General features: G+C 34.4%; 2 protein-coding genes across 2 annotated transcripts; both read left to right on the forward strand.

Moving 5' to 3' along the window:
- Window positions 1-1,006: 1,006 nt before the first annotated feature.
- Window positions 1,007-21,063, forward strand: RB195_021684 (uncharacterized protein; the record flags this gene model as incomplete). Its single annotated transcript, XM_064208551.1, has 13 exons — window positions 1,007-1,172; window positions 3,922-4,049; window positions 6,302-6,373; window positions 6,625-6,748; window positions 9,380-9,447; window positions 10,032-10,167; window positions 11,419-11,535; window positions 11,596-11,692; window positions 15,452-15,540; window positions 17,898-17,979; window positions 18,042-18,096; window positions 19,532-19,697; window positions 21,020-21,063. The coding sequence occupies 13 exons, from the start codon at window positions 1,007-1,009 to the stop codon at window positions 21,061-21,063; spliced, it is 1,344 nt and encodes a 447-aa protein (XP_064064432.1).
- Window positions 21,064-22,270: 1,207 nt separating this feature from the next.
- On the forward strand, window positions 22,271-27,086 carry RB195_021685 (uncharacterized protein; the record flags this gene model as incomplete). The annotated part of the gene is made up of 4 exons (XM_064208552.1): window positions 22,271-22,361; window positions 22,809-22,928; window positions 26,024-26,103; window positions 26,916-27,086. The coding sequence occupies 4 exons, from the start codon at window positions 22,271-22,273 to the stop codon at window positions 27,084-27,086; spliced, it is 462 nt and encodes a 153-aa protein (XP_064064433.1).

The following is a 27,086-nucleotide window of genomic DNA, read 5'->3' on the forward strand; positions in this document are numbered from 1 at the left end:
CGTACAAATCCGTACAAATACAAAGTGTTGGCAAGAAGAATCCTGTTAAAATGAATTATTTCCACAACATCATGCCGTAAACAATGCAGTTAATGAACACTGATCACTTAGGATAATCCGTATTCGTCCCAAATTAGCTTTTTTATATTTAATTTGATCAAGAAATACACCATCACTGCCGTTGGAAAAATTGCATTATTTGTAGGATGATCGGATAAAATTGATGGAATGTAATTAATTTTTTTTCCCGAGGACGGATGCAGCACAGCTGGTCAGCGATTCGACCGTGTTTACACGGCCAATGATTCAAAAGCGTTGCAGTAAAAAACCAAGCTTTTCATCTTTCCCGGAGTCGATAAATTCGCACTAGACTTGTCTGGATGAGTAAAAACACTGAATTGGACACATCGACTTGCCCTCGGAAGTCATTATCTATATATCCTAGACATGTGTTAGTAATTGCTTTCAAAAGAATCTGAACTGAAGTCGTAGGCGCAGGCGCATCCGGCTAGGAATTGATGAACGCTGTGCACTTTTTAATTTAACTTTTTCCCACAAAAACTCTGATCACTAAAGGTGATCCGAGTTTGTCCGAAAATTCCTCTATAACGGTAAACGCATACTTAGTGTTACTAAAAAAAACAGCGTTATTCCCTTTTTTTTTTTTGATGGTGTTTGTTCCGAAATTCGCTGATGTCTTTCTCAATGAATATTCGGATCCTTATAGATGATCCGAGCAAAGTGAGCTGTGTTACGAGTCCAGAACTGTAAACGTCCAGCAGTGTAGTTAGCCTTAGGCAAAGAGGACATTACAACTCATACAGCGGTGTATTACATTGGATTAATGGATCGGGCGTACTCTGTCTGTGTTGTGACAAATCGCCATTGGACCGACCAGTTGCTGTTTCTGCTACTGCTACTGCTGCTCCTTCTGTGCTGCGCTTCAACACACCAACATATCACGGATAAGCACTGATTATCCTTGTATAAGGATAATTTTACCGCTATGACAACACTATTCAATTTTTTTCGTCCACTATTACTGCTATTCACAGTGACTTTAATTTATTCCGTACCAGTAACAAGTATTCAAAATCTTCATGCACGATTCGATGAGAATTCTGGCTCAATTTTTATTGAATGGCAATATCCAAGAACACCAACCAACAACGGTACGTTTTTTTGCATAAAAAACAAAAATTCCCCAAAAAAAATCGAGATATTTGCCATCGTCCCTTGCAATCCTATTGGTTATTAACAAGGCGAGATACAACAAAAAAAAGCCTTATAAAAAGAAATCCCTATGCGCTTCTTACATATTATTCATGGATTCGAGTTGGCCTTCCTATTACTAGTACTAATTATCTACACTATCCAGATTAGGTTGAGTGAGCTAGTCATTATTATAAGTAGGATAAAAAGTGATATTTTCTTAAAGCCGACCAATCCACCGACAAGCTCGTGCCAGTTAGTGTCATCATTAGTGTTTTGTCAGGAAACATGCAGATACTCCGGAAGAGAATTTTTTTTCTTTGAAATAGTTTCTCCAAAGTCACCCGATTCCATCTGGATGATAAAAAGGAATATGCTCGCCGACAAGAGATGTGTCGGACACATGCTGAAATAAAATTGGCAGTATAACTAGATTTCAGGAACAAGTTTGGAAGGTCATGGAGCACTTTAAAAAATATATGTAAGGAAAAAAGAACACTGTGGTAGATGAGCTCAATACTGTCGGGAATCGTAATTTATTTCTCGACAAATTCTCTCATTCGAGTGTAACCAAACTAACGTACTGTAGTTTCCCTGGAATTATTTATTTTTTTCGGGTTCTGTTGATGTTTAAGAGAGGAATACCAGGTAAACAAGACTTGAAAGGATTAAATGTTCGTTAAGTTTACATATTCACTTTTAAAAATGCACGGATTCAAAGCGGCAACGGAAACGGAAACTTCTTTGGTAACTCTACATAGATTACTAGAAAAAAATCAGTCACATATCTAGAATTGTAAAAGTGTGAACAGCTGAAAAAATGTTTTGCAAAATAAAAATCATTTATTTCAAAGACTTAGATCTTGATTTGATGTGACTTTTACAAAAATCGACCCGGATAAGTAAAGAGGATTTCCTTTTTTTTCGAACATCAAATTGTAGAAGAATGTATTTCCCCTCTAATTTTCAATATTGCGAAAAATAACTACTGTGATGTTGTTTGTAATCATTATAGTTAGTAGAGAGTTCCGTGTTCTGTAAATTATATACTTATAAAATAATATAAATCCCACTTTTTCATAGTCTCCATTCCTATATAATTTATATGGCAGAACCTTGAAGTTACATAATCTTTGATACAAATCTTGGAAGAGAATTGTTCAAAAACTCAAGTTTTTCTAAAATATGTATCGCTAAATATGTATCACGGGGAAAAAATGGAAAAAAAATGTTTGCCGAAAAAAAAACGTCTGTGGATGTGTTTTAATGAAAAAGTGAATCCGTAAACGATGCGGTTTGTAAAGACCACGTCTCATTAAAGCATCTAGTCATCACGGATGATGGAAACCATTGTGCAAAATAAGGATTACTGAGAGCCGTCGCATCAAAACAAAAGAAAAATGACATTTTGTCTCTTTAGAACAGGCTATGCATTACTATACCATACACAATACAGTAAAGCGATGCGATTTTTCTGTAGTGGTTTCTAGGAGGACTTCATTTTTTAAATCTGCAAATGGTGCAAAAAAATCGCCTTTTGAATCTTCACAATATTCGACGTAACTGTTTCATTAATATTTTTGGAAAGAAAAATCGCTTTTTAGAGGGAGTCCAATAACTAATTATTACTCTAGTACCAACTAAAATTATATTTCTTTCTCAATGCATCAATTCTGTTTTGATTAATTGATATTTTCAAGGAAGAATGTCTAGGCTCACCTATAGACCCTGGATTAATCTTTGAACAAAGTTGTTATTCAAATTTTTGCGTGTTTCTTTTGTGAAGGTTTTTTCAAAAGATGAATTACCACTGTTTTGTAAAAATTGAGGCAAATGAACCTATTTCTACCGAGGATTTCTTCGAGGTATACAATTTTTATCTTTTCCGTAATCCTTCGAGGAAGGAACAAGTGAAGTAACAGGGGATCAGAGAAGAGGAACAAATTAGAAGTTTAGGTTCACTTGTTCTAGAAGACAACAATTTCATTATTTACTAAGAAGAAGTACAAAGAAATTGTATATTAATAAGAAGAATATAAAATATAAAAGAATATAAAATGACGACAAGCGTCGCATTTTCGGCACTCACCCTAACGCAATTTAACACCGCTTTGATCCAGTTTTTTAAATTTATGCTGGACCTTTACCGTTCTTGAGGAAAAAGATCTACCATCTCAGAAAAAAAGACTGATTTAAAAAGTCAGATTTTAAGTGAGGATTCATAATGACGTTTTAGAAAGATACATCTTCAAAGCAAGAGAATTACCAGAAATCAAACGCGATTCTTCGAAGTACGAATTTCCAATGTCGCTTGTCCCTAAAGATGATGGTGAATACGTTCAAGCGATTGACATATGCTATCGATTGGAGCAGAGCAGAGAGAGGAGGGAAGATGTGTGTGAACCAGAGAAAACGAGTGCGTTGCGGTGGAAGCACAGCGTTTGCCCGGTTGAACAAATATCATTCAGACTCTAAATTCTGATGTTATTACGTCTTTGCGTAAATATTAGCTCAAGATCTGCAAATTTCTTGACCATGTCACAAACGAAAAAAAATTTTTTGAAATTCTCCGAAGTTATTCGAAAGAGAGAAGAGGGATTATCATTTGAGGCGCTAACCGTGTTCAAGGATTTCTACCATGAAATCTATAACATTATTTAGTATTTGAGTAAAAAATCCACGTAAGATATGTTAATGTATATACTTCAGGTGTACATTTCACTGTACGATATCGTCTTGGAAGAGACGATCCAACATGGAGATATGCACGAACTTCTCAACCGCAATTACGGATCAATTTACCGGAATACAAGAATGGAAACGAACTTTTTGTACAGGTAGAGCTCTATAGCTAATCTAAAGTGAAATTTGTTTCTGATTTATCACTTCATTACGCTTTACACTTTGCTTTAGGAAAATGGTGATTTTTTCATTTCAAAAAAAAAAAAACATTAAAAAAACATCCATTAGAATTATGCTGCTAAATTTAGTGGTTAGCCCTGGATAGCAGGGCATTTTCCTCTAAAAATACTTCAAAGAAGAATGTTAGAGATATCAAAAAAAAAGAAAAAAAAGAAAGGAAAAGATGAAGCAGAAAAGATGTCGGATTTTAACCCAACAATGGGTCACCAGTTCAAGAATCCATCTCACAAGTACAATATCAGAAAGTTTTAATGAAAAAAGCCGGGAGAATCGAGTTATTTACAGATATTTTGTCCCAGAAATGAACGTACAAATAACTTGTTAATGAAGGTAATACAGATTTATTTTTTAACTGTCGAAGATTTTTTACAGTTCTCGTTTCTATTGCCCTCAAATTTTAGTCACACCATGGAGAAGATACATTTCAAACATGAACATTTACGGAAAACAAATTATATTGTTTAGTCAACTAGAAGGATACAGTAATCTATGAAAAAACGTTTCTGTTTGTGAAAAATGCAAACGCGTCAACATCATTTATGCAAATAATAATAATTCAGGGAAAAAAATGCAAAAATTTGTTGACGTATCCATGGAATACAGAAGGATAGCATTGAATGAGGTGAATGTGTGTCGGAATAGGATGTGTATAACTAATCTGACGCCCTCCTCACGTTTGTATGCTGTTTCCCATCTGGATGTCAACCCATTAGCTGACAATCATACAAAGGAAAAAAAAGAAACGCACACACAACACGAATTCGTCATCACCATAAATGAATGTCGTCTCGGATCCGAAATAATGTACGTTCGTCCGAAATTTACACGGGAATTTCGAGGAAAAAAATAGAACGATAATGGTGGAATGAGTTTATTTTTGGCCGTCATAGATCTGAATAGTACAACAGTATCTCTAATTAGATGCGATTACAATGATCCCGACTGAAACAACAACCTGGATCCAGAATTTCTTATGTTTTTTAGAACTGTAAAAGAATAAAATCTTTCTGGAACCATATAATTACCGGTACTAACTTAACACTATCGTTATTTGAAAATTCTCTGAAGTTGATGACAGAAATTTGATCCCTTTCATGTGATGTAAGAGGAAATTTTATTTCAAAAAAAAAAGATGGAGACGGATATGTTTACGTGCTTTGCATCTAAAAAAAGTGTATCCAGATAATTTTGTAACAGTTCCGGATGAAAAAAAAAACTAGGAAAATCTATGAAACTTTTGGCTTCCAAGCCCTGAAGTAGAACATTTCATTGCTTTAGTTATTCCCTAAAAATACTGTCATCACGAAGAAAAGGGAGATGAGGTCTTGTTCAGCTGCTGTTAAGTAAGAACACTGAGAACTTTCCTTAAAAAGTTACTTGTTTACTCGCAACATAGAGCTAACGCTAACTTCACGCAATAAAATTTTTACAGTTAAAAGCATCACCCCACGAATCTGAGGTGATGCGGATTTTAGGTGGAGTATTCTTATAAGGGACAGTAGATTATGCAGAGGAGGGCGGTTCCGTCCATTTATTCCTGATTGCCGTAAAAAACGGCCCGGAAGATTCGGCGCGTGCACAAGGCTGGCGCACTCCAGTCGAACTCCCTGTAGAAAATAGCGCGCCGGAACGCTCGAAGCCGTATCTTCCGGGCCGTTTTTTTACGGCAATTAGGAAGAAATGGACGGAATCATCCTCCTCTGCATAATCTACTGTCCCTTATAAGAATACTCCACCTGAAATCCGTAGAACCTCAGATTCGTGGAGTGATGCCTTTAAACTCCAGCGAATTTTAATCAGTAATGTAATGGGAAATTTTAGGAGAAAAGCTAGATTCGTCTGCAATAATGTTTTCTATGTGAAGCAATAGCAGACGAGCGTCAATGTTTTGCTAATTTCACACGTGCACATCCACAGCGATCCATGGAATGCTTTAAACCTAATTTATCGCAAATAATATGTCTTTTACAGGCACAATACGCAATGTGAGTTTCAGCTCTTAAACGAAAGTTCTGAACGAATTCGAGAAAATTCTTGAATAAATTACATCAGTGATACAAGAACAAGAACCTACAAAATTATACCAGTGATACAGGAATAAGAACCAACCTAAAAACAGGAATCATTACTATTTATATTAAAAAGTAAATATGAAGGATAGATTTAGGTACAAGCAGAACAAGGTGGACAAATTATTGAAGATTGGGGTCAGGAACTTATTGTGACCATCAATAAAAAGGTAAGAATTCCAAATGCTTTTAGTTTTAAGACATATAGTGGCCAATGTGTTCAACCGGTTGACCGCGATATCGAACCCTTTACGAGGAAGTAGAGGGATGCGTATGCGATGCGGTAGACGCGTTGAGTTCATCCGGTTGGACAAATCCGAAACGTATTTGCTGTTTATATCGTTTCTAAACAAAAATAAGCATTTTAGAATTTAAAAAAGTTACTGTAAATTGATTAGACTTGTTTTTTTTTTACTTTAAGGTAACGATCGGAGATATGGAGATTGACGACGATGAACTTGTACCACCTCTGGATTTCACTGCTCATGTATTGAGCCCATCAAGTGTGAAACTAGAATGGCGACCACATGTTGGAGCTTCACCAGGTGCGATTTCTCTTTATTTTCTTGGATATGGCGCAAGGGTCCTTTATGATGTCATCCAGAACAGCTATGTAACTTTTGACATTCACAATGTATTGATATGTTCTTATGTTGTAAGTTTAGTAATGATAACAACATATAAACGTAGTCGTGAGGATAATTGAAGGGAATAATTGTACGATTTCCAGAGTAGCATCTATAAGAGGAGAGTGAGCAACAGCAGTTAAGTAATTGCTGAATAGGTTCCGGTACGAGAAAGAGGAAAGAACATATGGGCAATTAAAGTGTACATACAAGTATTCGTATAAAGTAAAGCACAGAACCATAAAGAAAAGAGAGAATGATGACGGATGATAGAGTTAAAATATGATTGCTTGGCCTCAAAAACGAAAAAAAAACCCCACTCATAGAAAAAAGTATTGCACTCGAAAGCAAAAAATCTACTACAAAAAAAGTGGCTGATTAATGTTATGCGTGGAAAAGGGACAAAGAAAAAATTACTCCATAAATATACCGATTCATTTCATATTCAATCTTTCTATAGGAGGAGAACTAATAAATTTTCTGTTAAATTCTCATAGAGAAAATTCTAGCAAAATTTCTTGTCTCTTGAAAGAAATACAGAAATAAAAGATGATAGGGGAGTTTGGAAACTTTAGGAATGAAAAGATGAAAATGGATAAATGGTTTCATCCGAAACAAGCTCCGGTAACTTTTCCCGAGCAATCAAAGCTATGTGAGATGTATCATTGCGACGAAGCGAAGGCCACGCCTCAACGATTCATCGACTCTGCCCCGCCCTTCCACTATTATTTCCTTTAATTTGTTGATTTGTTGACAGGAAAGTGTCTCGGATTACCAAATATTTTCGGTAATGGTTACACGGTAAGCGTTTATGAGATATGAACATATTTGAATTCATCCGCAAACCGAACACTGAGGAAATTGTGCAAGGAAATTTTTTTCAAAATAAACTCGAATAATCCCGAAAAAAAAAGAAAGCAAGATGAAAAAAGAGCAGAGGTTCACAAGAGCGATAGTAGCGCAGTGATAAAGGATTTCCACAATCGTTTGATACAGTACTAAAGCTATCGAGCATTTTTTTTCTTCGGGATCCACAGGTTGATAGCAGATTTAAACCTGCACGGATAAAGACACTAATTTGCAATCAATCTTACACTGCATCCAAAAAAAGAGGGGATAAATGAAGGATAAATTCCCTTCTCCATTTGCTGTTCCAGAAAATTGACTTGTATCAAATAATCAACTTGAAAAATCAAATAACTCCACTTTTTCAAAACCATTAATCCACGATATATCTCTTAAAAGAGTTAATTGTTCTGAAACGTTGTCACAACAATGGAAACGAGGAAAAAACCTTGTTCATCAGGCGGTATTTCTTTAAGATTTCGACAACTTAACACAAAATTTCATTTCTCTTCCACTATTTTTTTCGAAAAGAGATGGGTAAAACATGATATAGTGAATACAAATTTGAGGAAAAGCGTGATCTATCGGTTGGTCCCAAAAATTATTGCCCGCGGGGCATAAACCTCACATCTTTAGGGGTCCTAGAGGGATTTATCAACTTTAGTCATCATCCTTTTCCAACGAAAGTCCTTCGTATTGAATCTGTGTACTGAAAAACCTCTGGAAAAAAGTATATTCTGATTGATTTTCGTACGTATTTATTTTTGTCAGCGGTCAAACGCATATAAACTCAAAATGTTACGGAAAATTCATATGAATCCAAACAAAATCTGTCAAGAATAAACACAAACACATTTAGAGGAATTCAATGATTTGTCAACACATCTCAATTCGACCAAAAGCTATTTGATCTACCTAATCTATCTCTTTTTTCCAAATAAAAGCAACAGAAAAAAGAGAAAATAAAAGAAAATAAGAAAACGTTGAACAAGTAAAAATGTACTGCTCTCCATCTTACGCTATTTTCTGGAAACCTAGGATACAAAATGCTTAAAGTCATCTCTCACAACATGAAAATGTGTTTTTTTCAGGATTTTATAGATATTTTCATTGTTTTACTTTTATCTTTTATTTTTATCTTTTTTAAATAAAATTGATCTCTAAAGGAAATCAGATCAAATAATCGAACAAACTCCTACTGTAAACGCTATGACGTAATATTATGGATAAAATTTTTTCTATTTCATACAGTAGTATGTCTTTATTGTTGTATTAGAGTGGAATCAGCTGAAACTAAATTTTTCTCTTGTTATCCTCAAGAAATAACGCGAAAAAAATGCAAAAAATGATTTTGTCGAAATTTGTATATAAAACACGAAGGTGGCAAAATTTTTCAGCAGCTAGTCAATGATTTTGGCCTATCGATCGCCGGTGATCAATTTTTGGATAACATTCTGCTAATGAAATTTGAAATCACAATAAAACAAAATTAGTAACTTGTAATTTCACTAAACTAGTGGTATTCTTAGTAATTATAGGTTGAACGCTGTAATTATAGATAATAAAATTAAACAACTCTATAAGGATAGGTGTTGCTTCAGGATATTTTACTTCTATCACTATTACTAAAGTGAATTTTTGTAGTAAACTTTTATATTATTGCTGGTATTATCACTTTATTATTAGTGATAACCCAAAATTCAGATCTCTTCTATATAGTGAACGTAAAACAGCTTACATCCGATTCTGGAACCGCTCTTCATCGACAACAGGTATGGATTTTTTGCAAGTGATGACTTTTCTTCGATAACTTGGAGGCACCAGCTCGCGAAATTGACAACGTTGGGGTCTCACCACGAATAGTTAGAGATCTGAATATAGATCGCGAGTATGAGCATGATCAATCGCAATTCCTCATATTAATCCGGGAAAACGTTTGAAACAGTTCTGCGTGTTCCCATCTCCTTAACGATGCAACTTAGTACGGGTTCTATAGAACGGGGACAGTCCACAACGCGTCAAAGTTTGCTTGGGTCAGGTAGTTGCTGCTACACTAGTTGGATTGTGGATTTTGGAGGACGACGGAGTTACCCTCATTCTATTGCGTAATAAGTTGCATCGTTAGGAAGATAGGATCAAACAAAGCTGTTTCACACGCTTATTTCCAGGATTAGTAAAGTAAACAGAGTTTCATCATGCTTATCATCGTAAACTGCATTGCACCCTCGATTACCTCCAATTTTTTGTGGAAAGATCCTAACATTGTCAATTTTGTAATGCGTTGCGTTTAAAGTTGTCCAAGGTTATATGTAATGTATTATTTGTTTACCCATACAAATTTTTCAACCTATTTTAGATAAAAACATCGGCAAATAGTTTCACATTGGGGAAATTGATCGCTGGAGAGAAATATGAGATGACTATTCGTAGTGCACTCAGCCCAACAAGGATATCATCTACTGCTGCTATTGTAGAGATCCATATGCCAAGAGGTAGGATAGGAGTCTTTCAGATCCTAGTTTTCTAGAAACTCTCAACTACTTCTCTTCTTCATTTGTTCATAAAAATTGTTGTGCTGTTTTTACTCATAATTTTAATCTTATTTAATTTAGTTTAATCCATACATATTTATTAAACATATGAGTAAGCTATATTATATGAAGGGCAAAGGTTTATTTAATAGTGTCCCTCTGAGCTTGGAGATAGATCAAACTTTTAGATACGGGGATTTCATGAAAGTCTTTAAAAATTCTTTTTTTTTTCGTTAGAACTCAAATCCAAAATCGAAGTTAAAATTTCTTCACTTTTCCTGTTCTTCTATTGATTTATCGATCGCACTAAATGTGATATCTTAGGCACATTCCTAATTAAGTTAGATAGAGAGATCAAATAGAGAGACTGAAAATATTTGTAAATTTGAGTGCTTAAAATTGAACGATGACACTTTTACATTCACATTCCTCCATTGTTGCTAGTAGCATTTAATAAAATTCGTTTTTCATTCAAAAAAAAAAACGGAGAAAAGTCCCGGAAATGAAAGATAAATAATTAAGTTTTGTCTTTAAGATAACAAATTTGAAATAACTTCCTCCAACTATAGGAACTTTTGATTCTTTTTGATATATAGAATTGTTAAACCGCTCAGTTTTTTGCCAATTTTGAAAGGATATCTGTTCAAAACAAAATAATCATATTTGTTGGCATCCTGACGTTTCCTGTATTGAATAAGCGACTCTATTTGATGAGAAAGAAGGAAAAGGAGGTTAAGCGAACTATAATTAAATAAAGCTATTTATATTTTGTACGTGAACAACAATAAGAATTAAATAATAAAGAAAGTTTGTAACTGACATTTAACTCGATAGCAAATGAGGAAAAGGTCTAAAGTGCAAGGTAGATCCATGAGGAAATCCACAGTATGTAAATTTGTCTTGGATTAGCATAAGAGGATCGTAAGTTCTTCAGTCACAATCACATGAAAAGAAGAAGAAAACAATGAGTTGGCAGGAACAACTCAGTAGATAAGGATTAGAAAAAAAAACAAAAAAAAAAGAATCACATGATAGCCAGGATTAAGAAAAGTGTGGGAATGAGGAAAACAACAAGTAACTAGAAGCGAAGATCCTAAAAAAAAGGTGTTATAATGTCAATGTTAGCAGCTCTCAGAAAAAAAGAAAACGATTTCTCTACATGGAAAAATTCTAGGAAAATGAAAATTGGATTTTCTTTTCCTCTAATTGCAGAAGCGGATTATTTCGAAATCGGCAATCTCATAATTAGTAGCCATTTTCAATCGAACGGTCGTGGAATAGTGAATTTAACATGGGAAGTTCCGCCGAATATGGAAAATCAAGTTGTTTGTACGTGTTTCAGCGTATTCCTCATTATAGGAGAGAGAATAAATTTGAATTTTTTTTCAGCGTATGATGTACAATACGTAGAATCAGGAAGTGGTAGCTGGCAAAAAGTCGTATTTCATGGAACTAAACCAACAGCTGTACTTCATAATTTGAAAAGGTATGCATTTGATAAAGAACTCATATTTTTATAATACACATCTTATTATAATAGAACTAGCAAACTTTTGAATTGTTTTGACTTGTTTTTTCTAAGAAAAATCCACATATAAAATTTCTGGATAAAAATTTTAATTCATGCAAGCAGAAGTGAGAATATGAAGTGATAGGGTTAGAATGAATAAATAATATTTCCTCAAAATCACTTCGAAATTACATATAGCTGGGAAAAAAAACTAACTTCATCACGTTTATTTTACAGGTAATCAGGATTTTTAAATTTCTGAGGATAGCGCAGCTCAACGGTGCGGTTATTTTTTTTTCTTAACCGTTATTTTTCATGCTTCGCTCACGCGTGAAAACAAAAAAAATACGGTGCGCTGCCGTTAGTGGGTTAAAGGCATCACCCCACGAATCTGAGGTGGTGCAGATTTCAGGTGGAGTATTCGTATACGGGATGGGAGACTACGGAGAGGGAGGTGATTCCGTCCATTTCTTGCTAATTGCCGTAAAAACGGCCCGGAAGATGCGGCGCCGCGCAAGACTGGCGCGCTCCAATCGAACCTCTTGTACAAAATGGTGCGCCAAAACGAATGAAGCCGTATCTTCCGGGCCGTTTTTTACGGCAATTAGGAGGAAATGGACGGAATCACCCCCCTCTCCGTAGTCTCCCATTCTGTATACGAATACTCCACCTGAAATCTGCACCAGCTCAGATTCGTGGGGTGATGCCTTTAAAGAAAATTTCTCTGAAAAAATTTGTCAATGTTAAAAATTGCCAGCTGATATTCTAGAAGTACTTTTATAGATCCTTCTTTACTTCCTTTTCTTCCAATCCATGCAATACCTCCGTTTTCCCATGGGGACAAAAAAAGAAGAAGGGAATTCTAGGAGTCTCAGCAAATTCTAACCCCTTCGTAGGCGTTAATTCATAAACATAACTAGTCAGAAACGGAAACAAGAGAGCAAATATTGAAAATGATGAACGGAAAATGAATCCTAATCCATTCACTTCCTGTTTGATATAATTGCATTTTTGTCGTATCGATCTAAAAATAACGATTTTAATTTTAATTACATCCAGAAAGCAGTAGTATGGATAGCAGAATAAACTTCATCAAATCCTTTCTTTTAGAACTTTCATTGAGAGTGAATTTAATTTGATGTTTTTTTTTTCTCATATAAACATACAATTTAATAGCAACAACTCATTAAAAGAGTCTCCTAATTTACATTTCGATTGTGTCGGTTAAATAGTGTAACAAAAGCTGCCAAATTATATTACATGACGCAACTCCCTTCTTGTTTAAGATAGACGTCAGGATTAATAATTGTACTGTAACCTCATATTTCATTTTACTCAATTGTCACCGCTGTCAATTTAAAATTGTTTTTAAAACAAAATCATTTTCTTGCACCAGATTTCGAATTCTCGGATAACATCATCGACATCATTAACGGATGACAGAAGATCACTGATATTGACAAACAGAAAAACTATATGGAAATAATTATTTGGTTTTGATGTGGCTGAAAAAGGGCATATTTTTCCGATATTCCAAAGAGGTTGGAGTCGAACTGAGAAAAAAAAATGACACTCAATTTTGTAGTCATGTAAAATACTTGTATTTACATAATATTCAGACTTATTCAACGTAGAGAATTGCTATTTATGAAATTACCAGTTTTTAATTCTATGATGCTGCTTCATAGTTGTTTATTTAATTTTTTTGCTGATAACACTTAAAGCTGATGAAATATTCAGTGGTTTTCTTTAAATTCATGAGCTTGACCTTTGGAAATCTGTTTTACTATACGAGCTAGCAAGATAAGTTAGACGGTAGTATCTGAATACCCTGGAATTCATCCAATCGAACGAAACAAATCTTAGGTAGAATAGTAATTACTATACAAGATAGAGTATAAATAACATTACATAAGTTTTGTTTTCTGAAATATGACACCGATGTAAAACACGTCAGAGAAGACGACTACGCAGAAATTAGAGACGTTTTTGGCAAACTTCCAAAACAACAGCTTCTCAAACGTCAAAGTGATTAAACGTTGTTAAAGAAAAAATGAGCGAAATGTTACTGTATATGTTCCCAGAACAAATGGTTATCTATTCGGCTGGATCATTTCATGATCCATAGAAAATTCATGAAAAAAATGATGTCACAAACACAACAAACACTGAGAAGAATTGTAATAAATCCAGTTCGTATTGTTGAAAACGTGTATTGGAAAAAGTATATTTTCTCAGGAATAGGAAAGATTGATACAACATATATCAATGCATCACTATTAGGAAAAAAATACATATGACCTGAAAAATTGAAGGACTCCATGATTTTCGGACACTATATTAAATTGCTGCGCAGAAATTTGTAAAGAATGTGCGGCTCAGGTTCTTCGAATAAAAATCGCAATCCTAACCTCAACGAAAATTTCAGCAAACAGGTTCTATGGAAGTAAAAAATACGTTTCTTTGTTCTTTTTAATTTTTCAGTTACATTTTATTGACTACAACTTAGTATTTGGTGAATTTTTCCTGTATACCTGAAAAAAGAAAGTCGTTCTCATTTTGCTAGGTAATCCAGAATGCCACCTAGAAGAAAAAACTTCGGGATTGACTGAGTTAACAATTCAACTTTACCATGAAGGTTCATACTTTTCCTCGTTTTAGAAAACCCATACCTATTCTTTTGAAAGGATTTAGGCACTAATAAAAATTTGCTCTAGTCCCATCGTTATGGCGTGTTTACGGACACTGCACACCTTACGACTCCCATCACCGATGGGTCCCATCGCTCGGTAGTGGCATATTTTAATTAATTAATTCAATTAATTAATTCCATAGGAATATGGACAATATTACAGTTTTGGTAGACTAACGGATCTATCATAACTTATTGGTTTTCAGACCTGTGGTAATAGAATACGGTACAATAAAGCCTTGATTTTATTTTTGTTTTTTTTTTTCAAGATTTTGCATTGACATCATTCTAAGGAGTTGAGGTTGTTGCGATGGTTTAACACTTTTGAATGCATGCAATGATATTAGGTATATCTCGAACTCTTCTTGAAGAATTCCTGAACATGGCTACAATGTTTCCAAGCAGTTAAATAACATTTTAATGTTACTACTGGTAAGCTGCAAATACAAGACAATACACCTACATTGTCGTTATTGTGTTTTTTTTTGAATTTATTTCGGCAGAAAACAACGAATATGCACTCTTTCTCATAGAAATATGAATCAAAGAACTGTTTTGTAAATCATACATTTTTGCAGAATATCATATATATGTTTCTAATACAAGTTTCTTTAACATTTACGCTTGACTGTTTAAGGAATTGTTAAAGGACAAATCGTTACCGTATCCCTATCATACGGTTCACTTAGCCTTAAAAGCTAATGTATAGGGAAAGATGGGGGAAAAAAGAACAATAGCTCCCTCATTTCGAACTCGAAAAACCTTCCACGAAATAAACCGATCTAAACAAAGACTTCCTTAATTCCATGGTGACCAAGTCCATCATAGAAACTTCTGGAACATTCTCAATTTCAACTTTATTTGAAATTCATTTTAATTTGTTACTCCTTAGTTGTCCAATCCCGATCTCAGTTTCTAAATTCAAATCATAATTAACTATAAAACTTCAAGCTTTCGAATATTAAATCTAAAGGTTGTTCAAAATATTTGTGTCCACTTACATATTTTCTTCTGGAAATGTCCTAGAATATTTATTTTTTCAGCGATACGGAATATATTCTACGTATCAAAACAACACTCGCTAACAATATTCAGACAGAAAGTGGCGAATTCAAATTTAAGACACCAAAAGGTAAGCGATCCTCGGAAGTTTCTGTAGATCATAAAATCCAAGAAGAGAGAGTACAAAACGTACAAGGTCCTGCATTTGACATACGCATATTATGATGATCGTCGGGAAGCGTCATTATGATCCATTTTGGTCATACGTTTGTAAATTCAGAGGAGATCCACAAAGGGTTTCAAAACGTACACAAAAACACGAAGAGAAAAACACGACGCTCGGACGCTGAAATCCATAAACACGCGGATATAGAGGGATACGGTGAACGATCTCTCCTCGTCTCGGTATGTTCAGAGGTTAGCCGACGACGACTAGCGAAATGAACTGCATTTCCATGGGAAAAACACATCCCACCTCCTCGTATCACATCGTTAACGAAGCATCGTCGGTCCCGCGTAGAACATTGCGAAAGAGTGTGAGAATATGAGACCCCGTTACTCGTTTAGAACTTCCGTACGAACAAGCGATGTACATATGAGAATATGTCATGAATGTATTCTCAAATTTCATTCTCAATGACATCCTCCAAAAAAACCCCTGAAAAGAAGCAAACAAATGCTCGTGTGTTCCTCGAAAATTTTCGGGAATTACTTCGACAATTAGGAAGTAAAAAAAAAAGCAGCAGACATTTTTCCTGGAGAGAGATCCATTTCGAGGCCCGTACGTATGTGGTCAACAATAACAGCTATGTGTGATATCACTTGAAGGACTTTTCAATGTCTAAATTCAAATTATCATTGTTGAAAATATCCCTCGTTGGAAATATTTTGCCTGGATCAAGCACAAAAAGTTCATAAACATAATAAATGTTGCAGTATACGAGAAGAAGGAAACATAGACGAGGTACCAAATAAAAGTAATATTTTTGGATGAGTAATTTCTATTTTAAAAAAAAGAGGATATAATAAATCACAAACCATTCATTTTTCTGGATTTCATATCCATTGAAGCTCTGATCATCAACATTCTACCTTCCAAAAACTCATCCCGATTATAAGGAAATGTATCAGCTGGTAAAATTTTATTCCATTATGACTATCGCAGTTGTTTATGACTGAGTAGAATAGCGCAAATTCAATTACCAGCCATTAAAAATGTTTTCATCTTCTGGATTGGACAAAAAACTATTTTCTATCCTTCAATCGGATTGAGAATTTGAACTATGTGGATTCAGGCGGGTGTGTGATGTGAATACGCACACTGAGACTATGTAGGTGACAAGAAGAAAAAATTCCACAAATTTTAATCCTTACAATTCTGCTAATATCTTCAAATAATAACATCATTAGTAAGATAGAATTTTTTTTTCGTGATATTTTAATAGTAATCATAGTGCTAACATCAAACTAGGAAAAAAAAACAGCAGAGTATATTGTGAAAGAGCGCAAAATAAGGACATTCTTGTGAAGAAGCATCTGTTACGTGCCCGTCGGTCCGGATATCCAGAAATTAGAGAATCTTTAAAATAGTAACTAACTAACCAAGTGCGACTAATGTCACTGATACTAAAATATACGCGAGCATGTCACTAAATATGCGTTCAAAAAACGTGTAATCCAGAATTAGCCAAATTTGCTGAAGTAACATAAAAATAGCCAAAAAAAGAACTATTTAAATCAAAATTAATTTCTTTTCTCTACTAATCATCCGTATTTCAACTTCCAGACTATTTCTAGCCTATTTTTTTTTTAGCAATATACGAAAATATCAAAGACCAAATTCTGGTCTACTTGTAGAAGAAAACCGCAAAAATATAAATATTTTACGTTTTTTAATATCCTTAGAACTGCCATAAGAAAAGGCAAAGGAAAACCAATAATGTAACACTTAAGTTACGTCACTAAACAAATCCACAGTAAATCCACAGTAATAACAAATGTAAAAACACATTCTAATGAATTTCAAATAAAGACTTAATAAAGAGAGATAGATAAAGAAAAAAAGCCGAAATAGTGAAAAGGAATGAATATGTTTTTTAATTCTACCATAAGATCAAACTACACTTACACAAATAGATTATTCGTGGTCCCATAGGGAATCACATTCGCGATGAAATAAATCGAATTAATAAGTAGTAATTTAATACATCATCCTCACAAAGCAAACCAAGAACAAATAGGATGACGTCGGGATTACATTTTCCTCCTTGTTGTTGTTGTAATAGTATCCGTGTTTGTATAGAGGATTCCGAGAAGATATTGTAGCTGCTATGAGACTTAAAATAATTTTCTGGAACAACATGTCGTTATTCCAAGCTCTTCGTTTTTTTTTTAAGGTCACCTATTCAATAAAATAACTATGAAATGAAAAATTGTGAGAGGTATGAAAATGCTTAAAGTGATTGAAGTTATTAATAAATTTTTCAGTTGAAGCGAATCCGATTCAAAAAGTGGATGTTATTTATTCCCATGAGGTAAACTCGGTAAAATTGCAATGGATTCTTGAACCGTAAGTGTTTCCACATTATTTTAGTAGTTTTTGCTTTCTTGATCCTAAATGGTTTATCCTAGGCATGTTCGAACAGATCAAATCGCTGGCTATGATGTCTACGTTAGCGACGACAAGGTGAAAAAAAAAGCTTTCAAAAATGGCTATGTACGAAAAAAAAGAGATAAAATGTTCACAAATGATTCAAAACCCCTCCGCTGCCAACCAAGCCTTTCCCACACGCTTGGCCCACACGTTCGCAAAACCTCAAACAATTCTGAATTAAACTCGAACGTGTAGGCGTATTCTCGCAGGGATTGATCAACTTCGTCCACAGAATCCTTCTTCCTTTGTGTTCACAAAGAAAAAGGTAAATAGATAATATTTTAGCAAAAAAAACCATCTTTTGAAAGTTTTTCCAATAAATTTGGGCCCGCCTAAAAATGATCGGAGCAATAAAAATCTTTAACTTTAAATAGGTTCAAAATGTAGATGACAGATCACATATAGATGTTTAGTAAATTCCTGGAACACGGTTTTCCAAGAACACGTAATGGCCGTACAAGACGTTCCACTGAGCTACTTAGACGTGTCCGCACTATCCGTAGATCAGCACTAATGTGCGCACTACCCGCCTGCGGCAGCGGACGCGTTGCGACGGCGTGGTTGAACTGGTTCAGTGACGACTATGACAGTCACCAGAGTAGAGAACATAGAGGAGACCTTAAACGAGACATTAAATTTATTGAAAAAAACTCGTTTTTTCTTATCCTAGTCCGATTGACCGATAAAGTGTTTAAAAAAATGCGATGCTACCACAACTTGGGTGATTTTGGTTTATTGTTAACTGTATTTGATTCATCGAGTATGTTAGGTTGCTTAACCGAATTCTCCAAAGAAAAAAGTGATGACATCTACCTATTAATTTAATTTTAAGCTTATACATTCTTAATATTTGTAATTTGTAATTCACATAGTTGTTCTAGTTCTATCATCAGTTCTATTCTAGCATTTTATCCTAACCTAATAATAATTGTTTACTGCATTTGCTACGTAAATACAAAAATAAAATGCACATATAACATAAATCGCTATAGATGACTAGGAATCGACGCAACAGACCAAAGACGGTATCGTTTACCTTATTTACCACAATTGTTTGTTAACAATCTTGTGAATAGCGAAACAAAATAAATCTCCATTTTTTTTTAACCAACAGCACAATCAAATCCAGGAATTGACCAATTTAGCCTTGATTTTGCAGGTCAAAACTCTCAATATCCATGTTCGACTACTAAAAATCTACATATAATATGGTTCTTTTCTTCATAAAACCACATCAAAAAATTTTTCATGGAGTTTTATCCTTTTCAAATTTTAACTATTTGTTTTTCATTTCACATCTTGTTTTTACTACTCAAGTAAGAATTTTCCTATTTACCTTTAAAAAGAAGCAAAGGACTTGGGAAAGTGAAAATGAATGAGAGGAAAATGAATGATTACGATTTTTAGTCTAAAAAATAGTAAAATAAAAAACATGAGAAGGACTTTTGCCACAAATTATCATATTTAGGATAGACCCGATTCACAATGGCGGTTGATACGGCTCAGTAACCGTGAAGCAGCGTTGGCTCTGGATAACCTTCGAAGTTCAACGGAATATTTTGTGAGAGTAAATATTCGTAACAAGGATGGTTCCGTCATCAGAGCTCCTTCCATCTACAGGTTTAAAACGATCGGTAAGCAGTATGAGAAAAGATAATATGCGGTATCACTGTGGCAATTTTTTTCCAATGGATTCCGGATAAATATCGGGAGAGAGCGTGAGAAATGAGGGATGAAAGTGAGCAATATTTAGAAAAAAAATAATCCTGAAGTAAGTGAATGAATGCAGAAATAGCGAAGGATTCGCGAAAAACATTGAACGATTTCTTGATCTCGTCCATTCCTATGAAAATCCGCATAAATTCTGGATATTTTCTTTAGATCTACAACTTTTGAAAATATTTGTCGCAACTGCTATTTGTGTGCAAATGAGCAGCCCTTTTCTTAAGCTGTCTAGGATCGATGGATCATCAAAAACCGTGCAGTTCTGGAATATGTACAAAATCCGACGAACAAACGAAAAGATCCATAATCTAGGCGGATTTTAATCCGACAGATGTTCGGAAAAATGCGGTTCAAAAAAGTGCGCGACGAAATCTAATCGGTAATGAATGGTGGTACATGAAGCTCGCATTTCACATGTGGACATTTCCCGAAATTTATCTGGAATCTAACGGTGAATTTTCTGCGAAACATGTGGTGGAAACACGAAGATTTGCGCTTGACGACATCATTTTGAGGAAGAACTAGCAAAATACACTGAATTTGCACATGGAATAGGGAACGAAATACGATTACTTACAGGAGAACCCAAAAACACGTCCAGAAGCTTTTAACCAACTCGAATTCTCAACTTTTAGTGGACTGCTACGATAGCCGGAAAGTGCAGAAATACAAAAAAAAAGTACATCCTTAAGAAACTCTCATCACAATTTAAATTTCTATCTGTTTATTGGTGTGCTTTAGAAAGTAAAACAATCAAAAGGGCGATAGCATGTGAGAAAAAATTGAAAATTATGGAAAAGGATTGTCCACTGTCATTTTCGGGCTAAAAAAGAATAAAAAAGGATAAAAAGGAAGACAAAGAACCACGGTTATTTCCTTCTTAATTTTTTTAACTTTATTTTTAAACAATTCTATCCTCTATGTTCCACATTTACTCAGGAATTTCAAGTAAAGGATTTGAGTTATCACTGTGAAAGTGAGAGCTATTTTTGCTGTAGGAATAATAAAAATTATCCCCGGGAAAGTATGTGAAGAAAAGAATCACATGAATGGAAATGAAAAAAAAGGATACTCTGATATCATTTTACAATAAACAAAAGACATTTTGAGACGTTAGATTACTAACTTGTAACTTTTTTTCCGCAAACATCGACGAGTTTCCACCTTAATCAGCTGATCACTGACTTCACAGTAAATATTTATAATTCGTATATAGAGTAAATAATTTCAGATTGGCAGCACACATCAAGAAATCATGTGAACCCGTTTGAATGAATATTAACTTATCTTTTATTCTAAATAAATTCATTTCGTACTAAAAAGATGTGAAAGTGTGTTAGGCTCACCTCAACCTCAAAAAACCTCAATAGAAATATCCTGAATTGCAATTCACAAATCCTTCTTGACATATAAAATTACAAATATTTGCTCATGTAAGAAAACAAAAACATATCTTCGATTTTTTTTTTCATCCTGGTAGCACAGTAATGCAAAACCAGTATCTGGGGGATAATGTCTTACATCGAAAATGGCCTCCAGGGAATTTCTGGGAACATAAAACATGAAATAAAATCCTATTTTTGTCGACAAGGTGTGGAATGTTCTGGTTAGGATGAATTTCTCGGAAAACGCACTTGTAGCCGAATGCAGTTGTCATCGCGGTCACTCTCCTACACTCTTCGGTTCCCTCAGCAGCCAACTTGTTGGTTTTGCTTGGATTGGCTGCTGAGGAGACCTCGATGGCCGCTCGCTCGTGGACGCGGCGCGTGTGCAAGAGTAGCGTGTTGCAACGTTCTTCCTGGGAACAAACACCGTATCCTACGCCTAGAGACCATTAAGGGGACTTAAGCGGGACCATGTCAGTGTTTGTAATCTACATTACAAAATCTACATTTTCCAAGTGCGCCAGTTTTGTAATAAACCAGAAAATGCATAATACTCTAGTTTCCAGAAAATTAGCATAAAATGCGATTACTATTGCCATTAACTCACTTCTTTACATCCAGAAAAACGTATTTAGAGGTTTTATGAGACTATTATGAAATGAAGCAGCGAAGAATATCTGGTCGGGCTCAAAAACGTTGAGAACACAAGATAACCGAAACGATTCGAGTGCTTACAATCCACACAAAAGAAGTCTGGGGAAATCGATAAGAACGATAAGCTAACAATTTGTTTTTGATTGTACATGATGCCAAGAGGTTAGATGAGTTGTCATTTCGAGATTTAAAATTTTTTTACTTATCATCTTTTGAAATGCACTGTATTGTGCTTGTAATGGTACTGGTACTTAAAAAATGCCACTTCCAAATCTCCTTATTTATTTTCAAAGAAGAAGAATGAGGAGATTTTGAAGAGAAAACATTTGGAATGGAGAGTTCGCAATTTGGTTGGTTTGTGCATGGTTTTTTGTGAATAATTATGTTCGTGCTATGTTCACCATAGTCGTGTCAAAATAAGCTGAAGCTTGGTGCAGTTGCGTATGTGGCCGCGCACGAAGCGGCGACGAGCAAGCGGCTGCGTTCCTGACGGGATCACAGCTGGATCCATTAGAGCTGCACAGATGAACAAGAGTCCCAACTCGATCGCAAACGCTAGCTCCGCTAGCGCCGCTTCAAGCGCAACCGCCTACGCAATTGCACTTGGCTTCAGAGACTTTTGATCTGGCTCTTGTATCAAACATATCTTTCCTCCGATTAATACTGAAACAGGAAACCTGTGGGTACCAATACAGCGTCTACTTCGAGGATTTTCCCTCTCAACCGTTTGTTTTCACTTTTTTAAGCCTTTTTTTTGTAATGTTAAGTGATTGTGAACTGTGATCTATAAACTATAATTTATCAGAATTAAATCAATTACCGTTGCACCAACCATTGAATTTTAAGCAAAAGTCAAAACTAGAGAATTCACGTGCTGTTCCTTCCCCTTGCTTTGCTATGTTGCCAACACATTGACAGCTTACTGCTTTGCTATTTAACTTTATAGTATTCGATTTAAGATCAACAGACTTTTTCTTTTAGAGAAAAATGGAACAGAGAAAAATGACAAGGGAGGGAATTCATTGGCTTATAGAAATATTGGTCCAGGACAGGTTGAAGTCTCGTGGACATATCCTAATCACATATTGAACAGTGTAGTAGGTAAGCGTACTTTTTTTAAATGATTTATAAAAGAAAAATTGAAAGATTGGGGAAATTTCCTGTAATTTACCTCCAAAAAAAACATAAAAGCCGTCTTTAAAAAGAATGTTACTAACTTTATGGGAATGGAAAAAGTTCGCGAATGTTTTTTTTTTGTTTACTAAGGCTAATTAAAAGGTAGATCAAACAGAATTAACGTGCCAAGTAGCAAATTCCACTTGGGATATTTTGGTTCTACTTAGTTACCGAGAAAACTAATATGTTTTCATCGCTTCCAAAGGAGATAGCCTGATCAATAACAAATTTGTTTACATAACAAAATTTCCTCAGGACGCTTTCACCTCATGCCAAATTCACTCAAACTCATGTGGCAACAAGTACTAGTGGCTAATTCACTCAAACCAGTTACAATTTAAGATGAACACTTCCTTTGGATAAGGTGACATGGATAAAGTAGGAATAGAGTTTTCTCTTTCTGTTTTTACATAAATTAGTAAATATTGAGTTAACCTACTCTTCGTCGCCCAAGTTTTCTCATCAGAATCTTTGTTTACACTCGGATCCATCACCGTAGACATTGCTAATGTTGTTGATGAGAAAAAAAGAAGAATAAACACATTTCAATGCTCCAGAAAAAAAAACAGAATTAACACTGCTAAGAAATGCATTACACATTTCCCTTCAAAAAAAAGTCTTATGAGGGACCAAAATAATTCTACAAAATATCAGGTTACTGAGAATTGCGTGATATCCTATGTGAAAAAATCCTCGAAAGTGCTCTCATTCCGATATTTGTTCGTCTTACATGGAACTGATGTCATACATTCACGAAATCATATTTACATTATGTTTCTGAAATTATAGACATACACGTATGTACAGTAACGCAGTTCACGAAAATTGTCATCAAATTGTGCACGTTCTAGCGGAGTGCGGATGCACTACACGGGAGAGCAGATCTAGTCCAAATTAGTATTAGATGTACTCATTAAATTCTTTAAATTCTTACTACTGAAGCTTTTTCGATACTTTTTACTATTTTTATTACAATTATAAAAGCCTGAGTAATGTCAATTATCGATTAATGTAAATATCTGCGATCCACTCGAACATTCCCGAAATATCACATTACTATATGAACAGTAGAAAAAGCACAATAATAGTAATAGTAATAGTAATGACAATGATATTAATAATAATCGGAGCAGTAATAATAGTAGTAATAATAATAGTAGTAGCAGCAATAATAATTTGTTTAATAAATACAGGTTAAGCATAATTTGTTCGTGCTTTCTACGAAAAACCACAAACTATGTATATAGACAGGACTCTATTAGAGTAAAACAACTCTAAGAGAGGATTTAAAGGAAATAAAGTGAAATTCATTGAGATATTGGTCGATATTTTGTTTTTTCCTACCATACCACCAGCGAAACTTCCAGAATTAGACAAGGTAAATTTTTTTTTAGCATAAAAATAGAAATAATGGGTAATAATTGAAATAATGGAAATATTAGACACTAGCGGCTAGCTTTCTTTCATTAAAATCAGTTAAAAACCTTATATTGATTTACATATTTAAATTAAACTATGTATTTCCTTAGAAAATTCATTTAGAGAGTATGGATTAGTCAATCCAGGTATAACTTCAGCAAGTATAACTAGGAAAGAAAAATCGGTACTGAGACTACAAATAAGCATTTCTTAGATCGATACATAAGTAATGGCGTTTTTTTTTTTCAAATTTAAGCTCGCGCAGAGAAAAAAAAAGGATTTATTATTTTGTAATGTGTTACTTGAAAGAGCATTTCTACCTCTAGAAGAGATAGCGTTTTTGGCTCTTTCTGTTTTTTTTTTATTTCTAAATCAATAAAATAGAACGTCAGGCTGCCAAAAATGAGCATTTTCAATATCAACTTTTTCTTTGCAATTTAGTCGAGATGTCAGAGCAACAGAAACTGCTCGTGACATTTTTGACGTGCACAAAGAACGGCGCAAAATTGGTTTAAACGATTCAAAGAGCGCAATTTCGATCTCAAAGCTGCACCTCGTTTCGGAATTTGAGGAGGCGTGATCAACTTTTGCACGGAAATCCACGTTATACGGGAAGAAAATTGGCCGATTGAGCGGAGCGTGTTCAATCGGCCAATTTTCTTTCCCATAGAAAAAGCTTAAAAGCAAAGATGGACGACAGAAATGCTCATTTTTTTTCCGCTCGACACTCCATTTGATCGATATGGAAATTATCGAAAAAACATTGAATCATCATGAAAGTTCAAAAACATCTTTTTTGTAGAGAAAGAAATACTCTTTCAAATAATATGCTAAATAATGCCTCTTTCTTTTAGTATGTGAGTCCAAATTTCAAAAAACAAAACCACCATTACTGATGCATTCATCTGTTAGTACAGATAACAAGAGAAGCATAATTGTTCAGGAACATTTGGAACTATTTACATAGATCCTGAAAAAAATCCAACCCTAAGATCCAGCATTAGCTAAATTATCTCCTGTAGCAACCTCAACCACTAAGCAATAATTCAAACTGATCTCGTTTCCAGAAACTTTCCTCCACCCTGGTGTTACTGGATAATATAATATCATTGTAACATCATTATAACATCACACTGGATCTACCCACATAATTCAACGGACATTAAATACTTTTCGGAATGAAAGTTTATTCCATATTTCTGGATGTAGGAACATGCTCAAATCCGCCATTTCTTTCGATTAGTTACATATTTTCACCTGTTTATCTGCTTATTTATTTATTTTTCAATGCTATTATCAAATTTAAAGTGAAACAAAAGTGAAAAGAAGTTTTTATTGAACATTTTTATCCGTTATTGTTAATATTAATGGAAATAGTGGAAGTTGAACGATTTCATCAGTTCAACAGTTTATTATTAACTGATAGAAATCCACCGTATTTATCGAGGACATTCATGAAATCGCTGAACTAAGGCGAAGTTGAAGTTACTGCACCCTCATCTTGTTTCTGAATTTAAAAAAAAAACTCATATTTTTAATTTTCACTTTCGTTTTTTCTTTCTTAAAATGTTGTCGAATTTACGAATATATTATATATTTAGGCTCAACCATCCTTTACACGGATCGTAAAGAATTGTCTCCAGAACAATGGGAAAAAGTTATCATCAATGACTCGAAGAATGTAAGTCATGTACAGAGATTTCTCTGATAGTTTCAAGGATAACATTTACGGTTTTTGCATGTATGTTTTACATATATATATATATATATATATATATATATATATATATATATATATATATTCGCTAATGCAGGTGAACTAATCAATAACCTGGAATATGTATTAGAAACGAGATTTGTATACAAGGGTCAGCAATTCCACCCTTTTCAGTTCCGATGCACATCCATACCATTCTAACTTGTTTTGAATAGTACACACTATTTCGTTTATCCCAAGTAAGACGGAAGCGACTGCAAATTTTCCAGGAAGCCAACTATGGACTAAATCACCGTCGTTACACCGTACTTAGTAACTACAGCTCCCTTTTTCGCTAGAATCTTCTCATGTTAAATATTCACTACGTCTTCATGTTTTTAAAACATGAAAATGTATTTCAAAAAAAGCTTTTTTTTTTTTGATAACTCACGTTTGTAAGAGAAAACTTTTGCAAAACTTCTTTCTCGTTTCTTCATGCACCTTAATTTGTGTAAAACAAACTTGGACCAGACTTAATGCCAAATTTACTGGAAGTTGGCTTTACTCTTAAATATTTCTTAGCTATTTTTCAAAAAGTCAAATCTTTGTAGATCAAGATGATCGAAGTACTTCTTGTACTACTAAAAGAATGAAGTTTTAGACAAAATAAAGTTCCGCAATTATTCTTAAAATATCCAAAAATATCTCTAATAATTTAAAGCGTATTTTCGTTCTCTAAAATTCCATGGAGATACAGTCACTTGAATACCATTCAATCAACATAATTTCTGATTCAGACTACCGTACGCCTAAACCATCTACGTCAAGGTGCACGATACTCAGTACAAATCATTCCACGTCTATTTAACGGAGATTCCGATTATTCCTCAAGGGCATTATTCGAAATGAAGACTGATAATCGTCCGTTTCAATATTTATTTTGTTTTATTACTGAACTGACGAACTGA

Source organism: Necator americanus, chromosome X (assembly GCF_031761385.1).
Source record: "Necator americanus strain Aroian chromosome X, whole genome shotgun sequence".
Lineage (NCBI taxonomy): Eukaryota > Metazoa > Nematoda > Chromadorea > Rhabditida > Ancylostomatidae > Necator > Necator americanus.